The sequence below is a fragment of the Gigantopelta aegis genome, chromosome 10 (genome assembly GCF_016097555.1).
Source record: "Gigantopelta aegis isolate Gae_Host chromosome 10, Gae_host_genome, whole genome shotgun sequence".
NCBI lineage: Eukaryota > Metazoa > Mollusca > Gastropoda > Neomphalida > Peltospiridae > Gigantopelta > Gigantopelta aegis.
The window spans coordinates 57388112-57406503 of NC_054708.1; the positions used below are offsets into that span (position 1 = coordinate 57388112).

Below are 18392 nucleotides of genomic sequence, written 5' to 3' on the forward strand. Positions count from 1 at the left end.
AAGGCTCTTGTTGGAGTTTAGTCTACCTTTAACTTCCACTGTAAACTGCTCACGTTTCAGTAGACCTACTTTTTGCGCGTACAACGCCAAATACACTGAGTTTAAGGGAAAAGACTCATTCCTGACGTTACGCGTTAAGTATTACGTAACCCCCAGCTCGCCAGAGGGCGTACTAGTATTCACTGGAATGGAACAAAATGGCTGCGCCCGTTATATCTATAGCCGTCGCATTTAACCGTTTTATTAATTAAATATAATAATATACTTGTTGATATTAAGCAATAATGTGCATTATATATTTTTGAATATGCATACCAGTACAAAAGCCTTGCTTAAACATTCCTTTAAAGCCTATTTAATCACAATATTATCAAAATAATATGTTTGTTCATGGATTTATGATGCAAAGCATTTTTTTTGTGCGCACAAGCATATATTTAAAAATAAATTAGTGCATAAAAATATTCCACTATACATGTACATATACATGTACAAACGAATGTAATACCGGGTAGGCATTTGGTGGTTAAGGGGTTTTACACCTCAACTCTCGTTTGACACGTCAAATCGCGCGAGATGATTTGGCAACATGGAAGAATAACAAAATTTGACGTTTATCATCAAAGTAAAATAACATCTCCACGTTTTCCATGCAGTTTATACGGTTAAACAGTTGGTTTAATCTGTACCATTTGGTACCATGGAGTCTAGAAAGATCTCAGACATTGTTCTGTTAATTGTGTTAATTATATTTTTGTCAAATATTATTGCTTCAAGTTCTATGTCTCCTGATGAAAAGAAGAAAATCAAGTAAGGACTAACTTCACTAAGAGTTTACAAAATAATTTTACGGAATTTCATTACCCCCCCCCACCCCCCACCAACTTTTATGATGCATAAATGTTTTTGTAAACTCGCTAAAAGTGCTAAAGTTGTGACAAGTGAACATGATTATTTCACTCTGACTCGGTGACTGGACATAAATTTGATATCAACTTGAAGTTAAACTGGACCAACTTCGGCCAGACTGAAAAGCAAAACACCCTGTTTTGTTTCTCTCCACTTTCAAATTCAGGTCTCTTCCTCTGCTCAACTTCTCCTGTTTTTTGTTGTTGTTTTTTTGTGTGTTTTTATTAAAAAAAAAATTGGGGGGGGGGGGGTAATCTGCTGTCAGTGTTGTGTCAAACTGATTATTTTATATTAAATTATCCACAGCTGTTGTTACTACTTTTATCAGTGAATAACTGTGGTTGCATTCATTTCCATAGCGCTGTATCCAAAAATGTATTTCTGGCAGAAACACTGGTTATGTATTAGCCCGAGTACTCTGACTGTAAGAGAGCTAGACGGACATTTGGACATAAACACGCTCTCATTACAGTCAGAGACCAACCTATGTCTTTTTTTGGCAATTCCTGACTACCAAACGGTAGGCAACGATTCCCGCTCTAATACCACAACAATCCTATGTTTGACGTCAAATACCTTTACATCAATCATTTTCGAGTTAAGTGATACAAAAAAATCCACATATTAATCACTAATACACTTACTACAGAAAGAAACCCGACAGCACCCACATTCAGCTACGCTTCGTGACAATCCGTCGCAACAATTGCAAAGCTCGGCGATCTATTTCGAGACGTAGACCACGTGATCGCGCACTGGGCGATTCCGCCTTGTGCAGCAGTTACAGGGGCCGTCTCATATCAAGCGAAGTTACAACATGGAAAAGTTGGCTAATGCCGTTTTGGATGAATTTGGATTTCATTACGTCATTAAACCAAAACAATTACACATTATTGATTCCATTTTGAATTTGAAGGATACATTTGGGGTGTTATCGACAGGATACGGCAAAAGTATGTGCTACGTACTGCCTCCTCTTATGAGACGACCCCTGTAACTGCTGCACAAGGTGGAATCGCCCAGTCTCGAAATAGATCGCCGAGCTTTGTAATTGTTGCGACGGAGTGTCACGAAGCGTAGCTGAATGTGGGTGCTGTCGGGTTTCTTTCTGTAGTATGTGTATTAGTGATTAATATGTGGATTTTTTTGTATCACTTAACTCGAAAATGATTGATGTAAAGGTATTTGACGTCAAACATAGGATTGTTGTGGTATTAGAGCGGGACTCGTTGCCTACCGTTTGGTAGTCAGGAATTGCCAAAAAAAGACATAGGTTGGTCTCTGACTGTAATGAGAGCGTGTTTATGTCCAAATGTCCGTCTAGCTCTCTTACAGTCAGAGTACTCGGGCTAGTTATGTATATGCTACTGTTGACTGTCATTTTGTTTACATGAATGTATAGATCTGTTCTAAATTTGTGGGCAAAGGTCCTAATATAGGCTTATGCCTGTTGACCAATCCCTACTGCCATGTAAAAGACGGAATAAATGTTATCTAAAACAAAAATTGTCTGCTGGACTGGTTTATGCGCATCACAGTAAAACAAATGGCCATGTTGGGAACCAGTCAAATAGCGAACTTTAGCAAAATGTTTGCTGGCTGACGTTTAGGTTAGTAACTCATTTATTATCCTCTATTTTTATATTGATAAAAATGCACATGTATGTACTTTGATATTTGATTTTACTTGCAGGGATCATGTTCTTGCAATGTTTGACCATGCTTATGGATCTTATATGGTGAGTACTTTTACATTTTGTTTTAAAGGGAGCAGGTCAACTCGCTCCAAATCAAACTCGCCCCACACTTTTTAGTCAACTTGTCCTAAAAATGTAACCCCAGTGGTTAGTCAACTCACCCCAGTTGAACTTTATTTTGTTCAAAGTACAATATATTAGATTTGATGGATCTGAAATATATTTCATACCAAAATATACACAGTGAGTTCAAAGGTGTAAATTGCCACAGTAGTAACATGAGCAATGAACAATTATGAAACTGTTTTCGTTTGCTGTAACCATACAAGTATTGATAATTTGGAGCTACTAAATATCAGTCAACCAACCCATGAAACATGTTTGAAGCATTTAAAATCCTATTAATATTTTATTAAATAAAATGACATCACAAAGTTATAGACATCTATTTCTAATTTTGTCACTTTTAATTACGGACATTAAAGTTGAAAGTGGGGCAAGTTGTCCAAACATTGAGGTGAGTTGGTAACATTTGTGGTGGCGAGTTGACTAAACATAGTGTTTTCCCTAGCTTGTTTTAGCATGATGCAGCACCATGCCTCAATAGTCTAGCACCATCTTGACCTTAATCAGCACCATGCTGCCCTGAGATTAAACCAGCCTTTTTCACTAATTAATTCTAAAATTGCCTTTATAAAACAACCAAAAAGGTATTATTAATTAATAAAATTTGCCTTTTATGTCTTTTGCCATTCATTTATTAAAGAAAGCACATAAATTACATTAATGTTTATTTCAATTAATTTTTGTTTATTTTTAATGAAAAACAAGTGTGAAAATGCCCCAAAAAGTGTTTTATCTACCATGCCTTGCCAAATTTCTAGACAAATCACTACTAAACAGTTTGGGATGAGTTGGTTCTGGGGCGAGTTGACCAGCATTCGTTTTAAATTGCTTGGGTTTAATATTTAATGTATAACTTTAATACAAATAATCAGTTTAGTATCTTTTGACAAGTTTTGTTGTTTTAATTAAATTTCAAATCTTAATTTAAGTACAATTTTAGATTAAGGAGTTAAGCCTTCCACAGGTTTCAAGTTGGATCTGACATGTTTAGAAATCCTGGAATGCCCTTGAATTAAATGATTTAAAAACTCACGCCTGGAATGTGCTGTCAAAAGCACTAAATTTTATTGTGTCCTGGAAATGTTGAAATTTAGGCAAAACAATTTGTGGTTTATTTTTTTTGCATCTTTACTTTTGTTTTCCTCATAACCTCTCTAAATTCAAACAACAATTTGTTATAAAAACATTCATTGATTGAACGTTTCATGTCCTGTAAACTTAAAAAAAAATCCTGGAAATGTCCTTGCATTCAAGTGTAAGAACCTTGTTCTATTTTTGCTGTATATTGGTTATTTCATTTTACAGATAAAATAGCTATACAACATTGAAATTAATAAGAATTTAAAATTTTTGTAAAATTAGTTTTTGATAACACTGTTGCTTTTCTAGGTTTGGGTGTAGTCTCTTTGGTAATTAGGAGTGGGACGTAGCCCAGTGGTAAAGTGCTCGTTTGATGTGCGTTTGGTCTAAGATCGATCCCCATCAGTGGGCCCATTGATCTATATCTGGTTCCAGGTAATGCTCCACAACTGGTGTAACAGAGGCAGTGGTATGTACTGTCCTGTCTGGCATTTGCAGTTTTCCTCTTTCATTATCTTTGTGGGCCTTATCCATATGTTCGATACCATATAACCATAATTAAAATGTGTCGAGTGCTTCATTGGTCAATGATTGTAGCTAACAATTACTTTTCAGAAACATGCATATCCAGCAGATGAGCTGATGCCTCTGAGTTGTAAAGGAAGATACAGAGGAACAAAGCCAAGCCGAGGAGATGTCGATGATACACTAGGAAAGTAAGCTTGTTGATCTGATGTTAATCATCATTATAACAAGAACTTTGAACTTCTATAACTTAACCAAAGATCAATATCTAAAATTTATGGCAGTATGTTTTTGTCTTGGGTTTATGAAGTAAAAAGGTATTATGATGGAAGTGTTAACTTTTGGATGAAAGTTTAAAGTTAGTTACGTGTTGAGATCAGTTTCTCACAAACTATAAAGTCCCAGGTCAGTGAAACTTGGTTTATAGTTTCATTGAAAAAGTTTATGGTAGGTGAGATATTTAATTCTGTGGAATTCTTTAATATAATCATGATGAAAAACAAAATTATGTGGAAATATCTATATCTTTATTATTAAGTATTCATTCACAGTGCTTAATGTTTGTTTGTTTCAGTTTCACACTGACATTGATAGATTCCCTGGACAGTTTGGTGGTAAGTATGTGTGTACAGTAATTGTTTTTAAAATTCAATAAAAAAAAACCTTTTCTATAATTCAATAAAGAAATTGGTGTGAAATAAATATAAAGTTATAGATACAAAATAATTTGCTAGATTTTTTTTTTTTTTTTTTTTACATCAAATTCAATAGTTTTATGAAATTCAGTAACCATAAAAATCTACTAGCTCTACTTACATACTAATAACAATGATGTATATTGTATCGAACTGGGGGAATTCTGGAATAGTTGATGTTTTTTTGTCCAAATTTTATTGCTGTTCCATTAAAACTTGGGCACGATGTAGCTCAGTGGTAAATCTCTCGCTTGATGCACGGCTGGTCTGATATTGGTCCCCTTGGTGGGCCCATTGGGCTATTTCCCATTCCAGCCAGTGCACCACCACTGGTATATCAAAGGCTGTGGTATGTGCTGTTCCGCCTGTGGAATGATGCACATAAAATATCCCTTGATACTAATGGAAAAATGTTCAGGGTTTCCTTTCTAAGACTCAGAATTACCAACTGTTTGACATCCAATAACTGATGATTAATAAATTAATGTGTTGTTGTTAAACAAAACAAAACAAACTTTAACTTTTTTCCCACCCAGTAGCAGATGATTAATAAATCAAGGTGCTGTAGTGATGTTGTTAAATAAAACAAACTTTAACTTTTTAAAAATTATTAAATCGTGTCAAAATCTTCAAACTGTTACACATCATATGCGTCAGTTTAAAAACATTACAAATGCTTGTTTTATTTTCAGGTTCTGGGAAAACTTGATGAGTTTGATATTGCTGTTCGGAATGTTATCAAAGATTCCAGGTTTGATGCCGACATCATTGTGTCTGTCTTTGAAACCAACATCAGAATTTTAGGGTGAGGCTTTTCAACAGTTCAGATTTTAATACGTTTCCACTGAAGGGTGTCATCCTCGTTATTTGTACATCCATTTCTTTTAACCATGTTTTCATTCAGTCCATTTGTTATCTGAATCTGAGTTATGTAACCTGTGCAGTATTTTATGCTTTGTTTAAAAATGTTATGTATTATTTAGGCCTTATCTTATTCTCCTAGTTTGGCCCTTTCTTAAGTTGTATTGTATATGAACATTTTAGGATGCATTCACATAAAAAATATCTGTAAAAATGAAGGTTGTAAATTTATGAACACAGTTTAGAAAATGCATTCTTTGACTTACTTATGAGTTTAGAAAAGTAATTTGATGATAATTTCTTACATCGTAGTGGTCTGCTTGGTGGTCATGTGGTTGCAAGCTACCTTAAGAAATGGAAGAAAGGAATGATGTGGTACAACCAGGAGTTACTTGAGATGGCGCGAGAGGTGGGAGATCGGTTGATGCCAGCTTTTAACACCACTACAGGAATCCCATACCCACGGGTGAGTTAATTCATTTAACTCTTGTCTAATAAAGAATACATTTAATACTAGTGATGGATGTTACCAAAATTTTCGTATTGTAATCATTGTGATGCAGGAACCTGAATTGCGATATGCACCACGATATATTGTGAAAATCAATTCTCAAATATTAGAATTTGTAAAGTGCTCTAATTTCATGTACATTTTGCTGAACTTAATAAAATGATACACCTGTCAATCAAGATTCATTCTGAACAAGTGAAGTTATGACTTCTTTTCTTAAACTGAGTTTAAATTATTATTTTTTTAAATGTGTGACTAACACATGTACAGAATATATAAGCGCATTATGCGAGTTGCCATGGTTACAATGTATTTTGTCTTACAGATAAACTTACGGAGCGGAATCAGTGAAACGATCAGTTCTCAGAACAGAGACACGTGCACTGCTTGTGCTGGGACAATGATTCTAGAGTTCGCTGCCCTCAGTCGACTGAGTGGTGATCCCAAATACGAAGTAAGATTATTGTCACATCAGGGCTTGAACTTACGAATTTGTTACCTATGGTAATTTTGAAATGTTTTTGCCATAGACAAAATACTCACTGGCAGCAATTTTGAGACTGCCTATGGCAATTTTGAAATATTAACTTTTGCAACAAATATAAAAACCTTTGGCAATAAGTTTCATTCATCCAGGGTTTCTGCCAGAGGGTTAAATGGCCATACCCAAATTTTTGTAGATTTTATTTTTTTAAGTTAACCTTTTGACACAATTATGATTTTTTTAACCCCAGCTCTAAACCTAACCCATTTTCTTTCTGCGGTTGCATTCAGCACACACATTGTAAATATTTGATTCCATAGCACCATACCCAAAAATGTCTTTCTGGCAGAAACCCTGCCATCGTCAAAAGACTGCCATCAGTGAAGCCTCTGACTGACAGCAATTCCTGTTGCAACTATGGCAATTGGTATCACTTAAGTTCTTTGAAATTGCAAACTTGTGTGTTATGTCAAAAAGATTTTAGGTAGCCCAATTTTGGAGGGAATTAACCCATGAAAACAATGTAAATGATTGCCTAAATTTAATACTCAAACCAAAAATTGGTTTATGCAAAATTATGCAAGTTCTGGGTCACTGAAAAAAACAAGAAGAAGCAATTTTCTGAGGCCTTTGGTATGTTTTGGGGCAGGATTTAGTTCAGTGACTTGAATTCTTGCGTCACAAGATCGAACCACCTCAGTGGATCCATTCAACTGATTGGGTTTTTCTCGTTCCAATTGGTCAAAGGCTATGGTATGTGCTTTCCTGTCTGTGGGAAAGTGCGTATAAAAGATCCCTTGCTGCATTAGGAAAAATGTAGTGGGTTTCCTCTGATGACTACATGTCAGAAGTACCAAATGTTTGACATCCAATAGCCAATGATTAATTAATCAATATGCTCTAGTGGTGGTGTTAACTAGTTTTAATTTTGGTGTTTCACATATAACGGATAATAAACAAGTTACCAGTTATTATCAAATTTATGTCCCAAGTGAAAATTATTTCACGAGGGACATAAATTTGATAATAACTGGTACCTAGTTTGTTATTCTATTTATTACTCCAGCTATATGGTTTTCTCTTAAAGCCTTTAATTTTATATTTTATTCATGGTTCACAGATAATTTGAAAAACCCAAAGTTCTATATATTCTGTAACAAAAAATCTACACTGAAACCAGAAAGACGTAGACACAAATGCTTTAAACTATGTGACGTCATTGTGTGTGCTTTGCCAAATCATGATGACATCATATTTAGTACTGACACGGTAACTGGTTTGTTGGCGTCAAATTGTCCAATAGTAGGGTACGTTAAACCAATGCATGATAATTTCTCAGTGAGAAATTATGATTTTTATTTTCGTCGTTATGAGTGCCTGCTGGGGTAATAATTTCATTTACAATGTATTTTGGTCATTCCACTGAACCTGTACACCAAGGTTGGCTTAGAAACGAGATAATACTGTGTGGTAATAACATATACAATATTTGTATTTCTTAAATTGTACCTGCAGTCTGACCAGATGAACATTGAAATGATTTACTTTTCTATATATTGTGATATTGTTACAGCTGAAGGCTCAAAAAGCGATGGACTTTCTGTGGAATCAGCGTCACCGTACTAGTGATCTCATGGGCATGGTTATCAACATCCATAATGGTGACTGGATTCGTAGAGGTACACAAAATTGCACTAGACTTGTTTTGAAAATTTTAGATGTTGGTGTTAGTCTTACAACACTGACTACTAATATAAGTAATATTGTTTAGGCAACATTGCCTTTCTTTTGATGTGGGCATTGAGTGAGTGTGCAGCATGATCTGTATTACATGTCAGAATGTGGTCCTGGGACAGTACTGACTCCCATGATAAACATCGTAATACATGTTAAATGTTGTTTGATGTTTGTCATTGATGTAGCTGGAAAATCACATCTCTTTCCCTCTCCGCCCCCTACCTTTTATATATTTGCCAGGGAACATTTTGTTTTCAAACTTTGATTAGTGACAGTTCTAGTCGATGGAAAATTAATTAGCAACTACTATTCAATGTTAAAATTGTGTAGCAATCTATAAAACTTGCATAGCAAATTACGATGCGATATTGGACAAAATATTCCCTGTGTGTATGCCTCTATCCAATATAAAATTCTACCTATGCCAATGATGTTTGTATTAACATTCAAGAAGGAAATATTCTGCAGATGCAGGATCTATTTCCTATTATAACGTATATAACATAATGTGTATATTAAATTTCAGAAAGTGGTGTTGGTGCGGGCATCGATTCCTACTATGAGTATGTGCTTAAGGCTTACATCCTGCTTGGCGATGAGACATATCTGGACAGGTTCAATAAGGTATGAACACTAGAACATAAGATATGCTTGTAACTCTATTGTCTCAATAGACTACTTTTGAAAAATAATATGTGGAAGAAAAAACCCATAGTTAAAATAATATTAAAAACGGTGTCATAGAAAGAATAATGTGTACTGTGATAAAACATAAATGTGAGATAAATACTTCACATTTACTCCGTTTGTTTTGTTTGTTTTTAAATGCTGTGCTAATTGACCAGGCCTTGGTATTTGTAATCCTCTGTGTAGAAAAATGCATATAAAAGGAATTTGTTGCTAATCAATAAGAGGTCTCAGGTCTAATAGCTGTAGTTTAAACTGTGCTGAGGTATCATACACAAACATGCTTGCAGAACATGCCAGCAACTGGAGTAGCCAGGAATATTAATTCTCCTTTTAACTTGTGTAGGGGCACATACAGAGTTGGAGGGGGGTTAGGTGCAGTGCTTATGCTTTAGTATGAAATAAAGTTTACAGGTGTGGTTTTCTTTTTGTAGTTTTCACATAATATGTAGGTGTTTTTGTTTCTTTATTTTCCTTCTCTTTTTGTTTTCAATGGAGAATACTGTGTTGACAGTGTTAAAAAGATTTCCTTGTGTGTTTGTGTTTCCAGCACTATGATGCTGTGATGCGTTACGTGAGTCAGGGCCCTCTGCTGGTGGATGTACATATGCACAAGCCAGAAGCTGTGTCGCGTAACTTCATGGACTCCCTCCTGGCATTCTGGCCAGGCCTGCAGGTAATTCTGTCAGCAGGTCTTTATTTAATATCCTCGTTGGTAAAAGTTATTCAGCTTTTAAAAAAAATTAAAAACAATATTTATTTTCAGTAATAGCAGTGGCATTTGCGAACAGGCACATGCCTGTATTAACACCAGTCCCTGTCAGTTTAAACATATCGTATTACTAAATGAGTGAAACAACAAACCAGTAAAAAATTACATGTTGAAATTAATATTACTTAAATTTCTGCACATATAACATAATACATTAAAAGAAAAACGTTAAAAAAACTAAACCAATCATCCAAGGGAAGAAATGTATTTGAGCAGGATCATCAATCTTCTGTCAGTATACATTGTTTATTATAATGTCTTGTTTCTGTACATATGGAGTAATTGTTTTAATTTTACCTTAATTACAGGTATTAAAAGGTGACATTGGACCTGCGGTAGAAACTCATGAGATGTTGTACCAAGTGATGCAGAGACACAACTTCTTACCTGAAGTAAGATGGTGTTCATTAATGCAGATATTTAAAAATATTGAAATAGGATTCTCACTTTTTTTTTTTTTTTTTAAAAACTCAAACTAAGTGGGAAGTATATATTCAATATAATAATTGTAGTAAAATTATACGTGTCATTTCTTTTCTAAGAGGCGTAATAAAGCCTTAGTAAATCTGTAACAGCAAGGCTAGCCAAAATTAAAAAAAAATATCTTAAAGTGAGTTTGTTACGTTTGTAAAGTGTTTATACGTGTCTGGTTTTTAATTTTTATACACTCATCTATGATAGGTCGTATTGTGGTATGGCGTTGTCCGTCCGTTAGTCTGTTATCTTTTTCTTGTCCGGACCATATCTTGCATACAGATGCATACAGGACCATCAAACCTCACATGTAGGAACAACTTGGGATGGCGGTGTGTCGTGTACTATTACTAGGTCACTGTGACCTACTTTTCAGTCTACAGCACATAACAGTAAATCCTTGTCCGGACCATATTTTGCATACAGATGGATACAGGACCATCAAACCTCACATGTAGGAACAACTTGGGATGGCGGTGTGTCGCGTACTATTACTAGGTCACTGCGACCTACTTTTCACAGTCTACTGCACATAACAGTAAATTCTTGTCCGGACCATATTTTGCATACAGGACCATCAAACCTCACATGTAGGAACAACTTAGGATGGCGGTGTGTTGCATACTATTATTAGGTCACTGTAACCTACTTGTCATGGGCTACTGCACATAACAGTAAATCCTTGTCTGGACCATATCTTGCATACAGATGCATACAGGATCATCAAACCTCACATGTAAGAACAACTTGGGATGGTGGTTTAATGTACTTAATCTGCCTTATTCTATTTTATTCTATTTCAGGCATTTACAACAGATTTCAGAATTCATTGGGGTCACCATCCACTGAGACCGGAGTTTGTAGAATCCACATACTTCTTATATAAGGTATTACAGTTTGTTCAAAATTAGTTTTCTGTAGCTGTAGTAAAACATTTAGCTGGAAGCTAACTGACTAACTGTTTGCCAATATAGCCGTATGGTTAGAAAGTGCGTTAAAACCGTCTCCTAGTGAAACATGTGTTGAAGAAAAGTCCAGATACATGCTGTAGTCCTACCCACCAGTAGTTAATAGAGGATTGGCTTGAAGGCAGTTTTTCAGAATTATCTTTCATATATTATAATGAAACAAGGACAAAAAGAGAAATGATTTGCTAGGAAACAAAATTTATTATTTGAGTGATTTGATTCTATGATTTGGATTACAGCAAATGATTTTAGTCCAAGATTGGCCCATAGCAGTAATTCAGATTGGCCCATAGCAGTAATGCACTGCATTACTAGTCTCGAAATGGTGGATGGTACATGTTAGGTGTTGAAAAATGTGAAATATGTGTTCCTTGTTTGATAAAATAGCTGTGATGGTTATGTATATATATATACTGATGGAAAGAAATAAAGGAACAAATAAACAGTAACAGCAAATATTGACTGCTACCAGAAACCTCACTGACATTTCAGTGCCAGTGTACTGACATTTTTATACAAGCAAATTAATCTATATAGTGAAGTTAATGTGGTCCCCAAAAATGATGTGTTTCTTTTCATTGTTATATTGATATTCAAAATCTTCAGTTTTCATTTGAATTCTGAATTTTTTTTAAAGGGATACTATGACAAAAAATATTCACGTAGAATGTATGTGTATTTTCAGGCAACTGGTGATCCCCACTATCTGGATGTAGGCAAACTGATCATTGATAATCTGGAGACCCATGCACGGGTCAGCTGTGGCTACGCAGCTATTAAAGATTTAACAAAAGGAACACATGAAGATCAGTAAGTAACCCTTAAGCCTTAGAAATGTATTTGTAGACAGAAAAAAAGTTAATGTCAAATAACTAATTTCCTACAGAGTAACATCAAATACATATGTTTGAAAATCAATTAAATCTTTGTCACTGAAAGAATTTATTAAGTTGCAAGTGGTATTTTAATGAGAAGAAGCTTGTTGAATTTCCTTTGGATCCAATTGATTGTCTCAGCAGATTTAGTAGGTTCAAAATGTTTATTTGATTCCACCAGTATGGTCAGTTGTGGATAAATAAAGATTTCATAATATTTGGATTTTATTCAGATTCAAAATAAATTCCAATTACTTCCTTGTTATATAGTGAATTTAGACACAATACTGATAAAAATGTTCTCTGGACTTGACTAAATATGTGTGTTTTTGCAGGATGGATTCCTACATGCTGGCAGAAACATTCAAGTACTTGTTCTTACTGTTTTCCGAGCCCGAGGATCAGGTTCTTGAGATTGATGATTACATCTTTACAACAGAAGCGCACCTGCTTCCTTTGTCTCTGTCTATCACCAACAAATCAAGATCAGCAGCAAAGGTATGTTTAACATACAAAAAAACCCAAATCAGTAATTCAAATTAATAAACATATGGCCATCTTGCATTCTGTATGATAAGCTTAATTTTTGTAAATGTTCATTTCCTTTTATAATGTTTATCTTTTAAAGTATTCCTACCCACATTTTGTTTTCTGAAAAGAATTATCATTGAATTTTGTCAATGAATGGGATTTAAAACCAGTGTTTTGTCTTTAGGGATATTTGTCAGATTGCTGTATGTACACACTATTTTGAATTACTTTTATAGTACAGTATATACTATAGCCCTCATATCTAACCTAGGCAGTACTATAAATTATTATTTAAAATACAAATTTGTTGGGGAAGGGGAGGGTGTTCTACAGATATTTTATGAAGATGTTCTATTTTAACAATTAATTATGATTTGTTACGATCCATACCATGTTTGAACTAATAATAGAGTTACCACTGTTTGAAGGTTTATTGTTATTTTGTTGCTATGTTTTGTTTTTGTTTAGTTAAACATATAAATCTTCAAAATGTTTTTAAACAAGTGAATAAATTGTTTCTTTCAGGTTGAGCCTGAAAGTTACCGTCACTTGGATAAAGACTATGAGTCGTCGGAGCCGATGTCTGAAGCAGACACGTCGAGTTCTGAGTGCAGGAAGTCCGGTATGGATCTCGATGCCAACCACAACACGTGTCCAAACCTGCACGTCATATTACCAGGAGGTCAGAACTTCGCACACGGGCTGCGCCATCAGATGAAGAACCTGGTCAACAAAGTTAGTCCTCCGCCGCACAGGTGAGTTTTACGTGAATCACACTCCATGTTATGTATACCAATGGAAAGACATTATAACAGGGCTAGCTCTGGGTGAGCAGAAAAATTTGCCAAATTAGGTACTCAGCTTCAAGAATGGCAAAAGCCCAGTTACTTCCTTGCAAAATGTCAGTTATTACATGAAATTATTTTCCCCAAATTAAAATCAAATTAACCAATTGGTGAATTTGGTGAGTGCCAGAGGTAGCCCTGAAATAAGGGAACTCATGTTTTGAGACCAGATTTAATTCACTACTACTAATTGTGCCTGTATGAAATACAGTGATGCAATTTGCAGACCTTAATGCTGGTTTTACACAGTGTAAATTGAGTTTTACCTGTGACTCTGTGAGTAGGTGTAAAGTCACTATACTGACTTCTTTCTCACTAACAACTAATCACTAACCCACTGTTCTGGACAGACGGCCCAGATAGCTGATGGGTGTGCCCAGGACAGTGGGCTTGAACCTGAATTGGATATAAGCAAAAAAATAACTAGAAAAGAAAAAGTAAGAAAGAAAATGTTGACAACATGGGTTGGGTGTGGATAATAAATGATCAATATGATCATGATGTAAGGACAAAAGGAAATGAAATATGTGTATTTCAAACTATATTAGTTGTACTGTTAGCAGTAATATGAATTGTGGTTTAGTTGTAGACAAGTTTATGTTATGTACAAAATTAGATTTACGATTATTTTTGAAACTTGTCCCTGGTCTGTTCAAAGGATCTAATGTTGAGATCTGTATGCTGTTTCAGGACAAAGGACAGACTGAAGGCAGGTGACTTCATCGCAGGTAACAAGGAGCAGTTGGATATTCTGCATCGGATGGGGATCCGCATCCAGACCATGTCCGATGGCCGAATACAGCTGCTTCACACGGCCTCAGAGGTTTGACAATCATCTGTATTTCTTTTCATCTTAGGGGCGGGACGTAGCCCAGTGGTAAAATGCTCGCTTGATGTGCGGTCGGTCTTGGATCGATCCCCTCGGTGGACCTATTGGGCTATTTTCTATAGACATTACCTGTCCTCAAACAAGTGCACCTCCCCCCCACGCAAGTGGTCTGGTCCGAACATCCCAACAGCCAATGGGATGGCCTAAATTCTTCTACTGCATACTGCTCTCTAGTTCCGGTCACATGACTGTAACTTCCTTCTTTTTCTCTTCGCTAAAGGGTCTGGACGTCCTTTTGCTTGGCTCTGTTTGGAGTCAACTTTTATAAGACCTTTGGTTTTGTATTAGTGTTTGGGTGAAATGTTTTTCACCTTCGTTTTCATTAGCTTTCGTATGTTCTTTTCGCGTATTTCACTTGACTTCCAAGCGTTTAATTACATGAAATGTTGTTTATATTGCCGGTTGTCGTGTCGGACGCCATTTGCAAAATGGCGTCTGTGTTGACTGGCTTTGTGTTTGGGTGAAATGTTTTTCACCTTAATTTTCGTTAGCTTTCGTTAGCTTTCATATGTCTTTCGCGTATTTCGCTTGACTTGCCAAGTGTTAATTACATGAAATGTTGTTATATCGCCGGTTGTCGTGTCGGACGCCATTTGCAAAATGGCGTCTTTATTTACCGGCTTTGTATTTGTGTTATGGTTGGTTTTTCTTTCTTTTCACAGATTGAAAAATTACTATTATCATATCTGATAATGTTCAGGCGACTAGTTCGAGCGTGTTACGCTGGAAGAAGTTAGCCGGCGGCGACCCAGGTTGTCGTGTTCGTGTGGCCTCACTTCTAGATGCGACCTTTGTGCGGGCTTGTCTGATGTCGAGTTCGCGGCTTACCTGAAGGTGGTGTCAGCGAGGACCAAGAAGGTGGAATCTTCGAGGACCAAGAAGGTGGAATCTTCGCCTTCGATTGCTGACTCCGTGGCGGAAGAGTTCAATTCTACCGACCATGCTGGAAGAAACAATGGCGTCAATGGCGACCTTACCTAAATCGGCGAGTTCGGGGTCAGGTCCGGTTCCAGTCCCCTCTTCAGGGGGTGCGGCTTCTTCAGCTCCACCGTTACTTAAGACTTCGGATGACAGGCCTGCGGTCTCTACGCAGCCCTCTAAGAAGCCGGCTCATTCAGATAGACGCTCCACGGATTCCAAGGCTCACCGATCTTCGGCGGGGAAGTCCCCTTCGGCGCATCGGAGCCGGGACCGTAGCCGTTCCACATGACCTGTATGGCTCCCTACGGGTTCCATAGATCGTCAGCGCCAACCTTCAGTTGATGTGGCTTCCAAGGCCTCCGAGGGCTAGACGGGACCATCCACGGTCCGGTTTAACCAGCGGCTTCCATTACGGTACATCGATTGGCCTGTGCTCGAGTTCTACGAGACTTTGGTGATGAAGCGCCTGCGGCATCTGTCATTGAAGAGCCCGACTCTACGGACCATATGACTATGAGGGATTGCTTGGCGGCTGTCTACGACATGTTGCCGTCCTTGCCACATCCAACGACGATGTGGTCATCCGTTCCTTGGTATCCACACGGGACCGCCCACGGTCCGGTTCTCCGGTATCTCCATCGGGCCATGACCAGAGCGACTGGCCTGTTCACGGGTGCTACGTGACTTTCTGATGATGTATCGGTTCATGCGGTGCTGGAAGATCTGGATGCGGCGGACCACTTGTCACTGAGGGATTGTCTGGCTGTCATATCTGATATGCTACCGCCGCTGGCCCATCCACCGGTTTTCAGCCAAGAAGGGTCCGGGTTCGATGATCGCCACGGAGGTTCCACCGGCAGATATCGGCATTCGATCGTTGGCTGCCACAGGCCCCCGTCGGTTTACACGGCTACCAGTAACTGGCCCGTGCGTATCGTTGTTCCAGCAAGCAGACGGAGCCCTGTAACGAATTGGAAAATTGCGTCATCGGCTCACCGTTCGGTACCGTCGTCCCGTGATCGATCGAAGTGGTGCAGTGTCCAGGGTTCCACCGGCTCCTGCCGGTCCGTGTACATCGTACCGTCCACACCAGTCGGCAGCTGATTCGGCGTTCAGGGTTACACCGGCTCCTGACGGGACCGTCCACGGTCCGTGTTTTTCCGATGCAGCCAGTACATTGGATCGAAGTGCCTGTGCCAGGTTACTGACCGATTTTCCAGATGATGCGTCGGCACCTTCCGTTATAGAAGATCCGGACGCAGTGACCCACATGGCTGTGACTGTTTGTCTCGCTGCGGTGTATATGCTTTCGTCACTTCACAGTCCACTCGCACCATTCTAGAAGGTTTCCGTTTGAGGACTGATCCGATGTCGGTTTACTTGAGTAGACTTCGTTTGTGCCGTTCCCCATTCGTCACAACGAACGTATCCCGTCTTCAACCTATCCTTCAACGGTGTGACGCCGGCCTTGGATGACGCTGTTTCCGGCGGGACCAGACGTCTTCCTAGAACTTACAGATTGGCACGTCCTGTCGATGGCTTCAGTTCAGCGTACATGTTGTACATGGCGACCATAACTCCTCATGTGCAGGATGCCAGAGGATATGCCTTGTTCTAGCCGTCGACTTTGATGTTGGTCTACCTTATATCTTCCGTGACGTCGATGTGCACTACGATTGCACACTATCGTCAACCGACTTGCCTGAAGCGATCCATTCTTGACTTTCAGCACAAGCCGGTAATCTTGGCAGACCTGTGGTCTACATACGGCTCTTTGCCGTGAAGGGGTCGACGTTACAAGCGTTCCGGGTTGGTGACGAAGAAAGTCTACTGGTCCGGTCACTTGTGTTGAGATCCCGTGCACCGATATTCTCTTGTTCGAGGAAGGTTCAGCGACATTCGGCAGATCGTTCTCTATATCCGGTGGCGATGCAAGACAGTCGCTACTTCCGCTGGTTCCGGAAGTTATCCAGTTGCCATCACGTGGTACGGGGGTTTTTACCGTCACCGTTTTCCTATGGTTCATTGCGGCTTATCAACTCACTGACGTTTACTGTTGTTACCGCCAGAGTTCGTGACCGATGCTGTCTAGATGGTCTCTGCTGCTGTTTCGCACCGGGTGGTGTGACGGCCGTGGATTTTAGCCGGTTGCTGTTTTGCGTTGCTTCACTTCCAGGTATATCGGGCATGTAGCGTAGCGAGTTGCTACGCTGTCTTGGCTCTTGCCTGTATCACGGGGTCGCTGTTTCCGATGTCTTGATTCCTGAATCACTCTATTACTGTTTCATGAAGTATCATTGCAAGAGTAATTTTAACGTCGGCGCAACATTTTATGCTTAGAGGTCGCGGTATCCAGTTTGTTTCTGAATCCATGCATTCAGTACAATAACGCAGATTTGCTGATCCGGTTACCAGTCGCCTTGCAGTCCAGTCCCTGTTGGTGGCTGTGGTTTCCAGATGAAGCCGATCTACACATCAACCTGTTGGAGATGTTGTCAGTTACGTCATCTTTCATTGGCGAGAGATGCTGTCAGGCGCCTCTCTCATGGTAGCCACAGACAGTACTACCGCGGTGGCTTATATCAACCGTCAGGGCGGAACCCACTCCAGCAGTCTGCTGCAGTTGACTTATCGTCTCTACAAGCTGGTTGACGAGATTCCGTTGCAACTTCGGGCTCGCCATATTCCAGGGGTTTCCAATGTACTAGTCGACACACTGTCTCGGCCGTCGTCTCCACAGCCGACGGAATGGATGCTCCATCCCGAAGCGTTTCGATGGGTGTGCGACAGACTTTGGACACCAAA

The 18392-nt window shown here is 38.5% G+C and overlaps 1 protein-coding gene across 1 annotated transcript in view; it reads left to right on the forward strand.

The window, feature by feature from the left end:
- The first annotated feature begins 588 nt into the window (after window positions 1-588).
- The window catches only part of LOC121383161 (ER degradation-enhancing alpha-mannosidase-like protein 3), a 33355-nt gene continuing 15551 nt past the window's right edge, over window positions 589-18392 (forward strand). Inside the window, exons 1-16 of the mRNA XM_041512988.1 lie at window positions 589-810; window positions 2603-2648; window positions 4428-4528; window positions 4912-4951; window positions 5725-5837; window positions 6206-6359; window positions 6730-6858; window positions 8462-8567; window positions 9152-9249; window positions 9863-9988; window positions 10393-10476; window positions 11362-11445; window positions 12212-12336; window positions 12737-12899; window positions 13458-13687; window positions 14468-14600. Of these exons, the coding sequence (XP_041368922.1) occupies window positions 701-810; window positions 2603-2648; window positions 4428-4528; window positions 4912-4951; window positions 5725-5837; window positions 6206-6359; window positions 6730-6858; window positions 8462-8567; window positions 9152-9249; window positions 9863-9988; window positions 10393-10476; window positions 11362-11445; window positions 12212-12336; window positions 12737-12899; window positions 13458-13687; window positions 14468-14600 (1842 nt within the window). The 5' untranslated portion in view covers window positions 589-700. The remainder of the gene's footprint in view (window positions 811-2602; window positions 2649-4427; window positions 4529-4911; window positions 4952-5724; window positions 5838-6205; window positions 6360-6729; window positions 6859-8461; window positions 8568-9151; window positions 9250-9862; window positions 9989-10392; window positions 10477-11361; window positions 11446-12211; window positions 12337-12736; window positions 12900-13457; window positions 13688-14467; window positions 14601-18392) is intronic.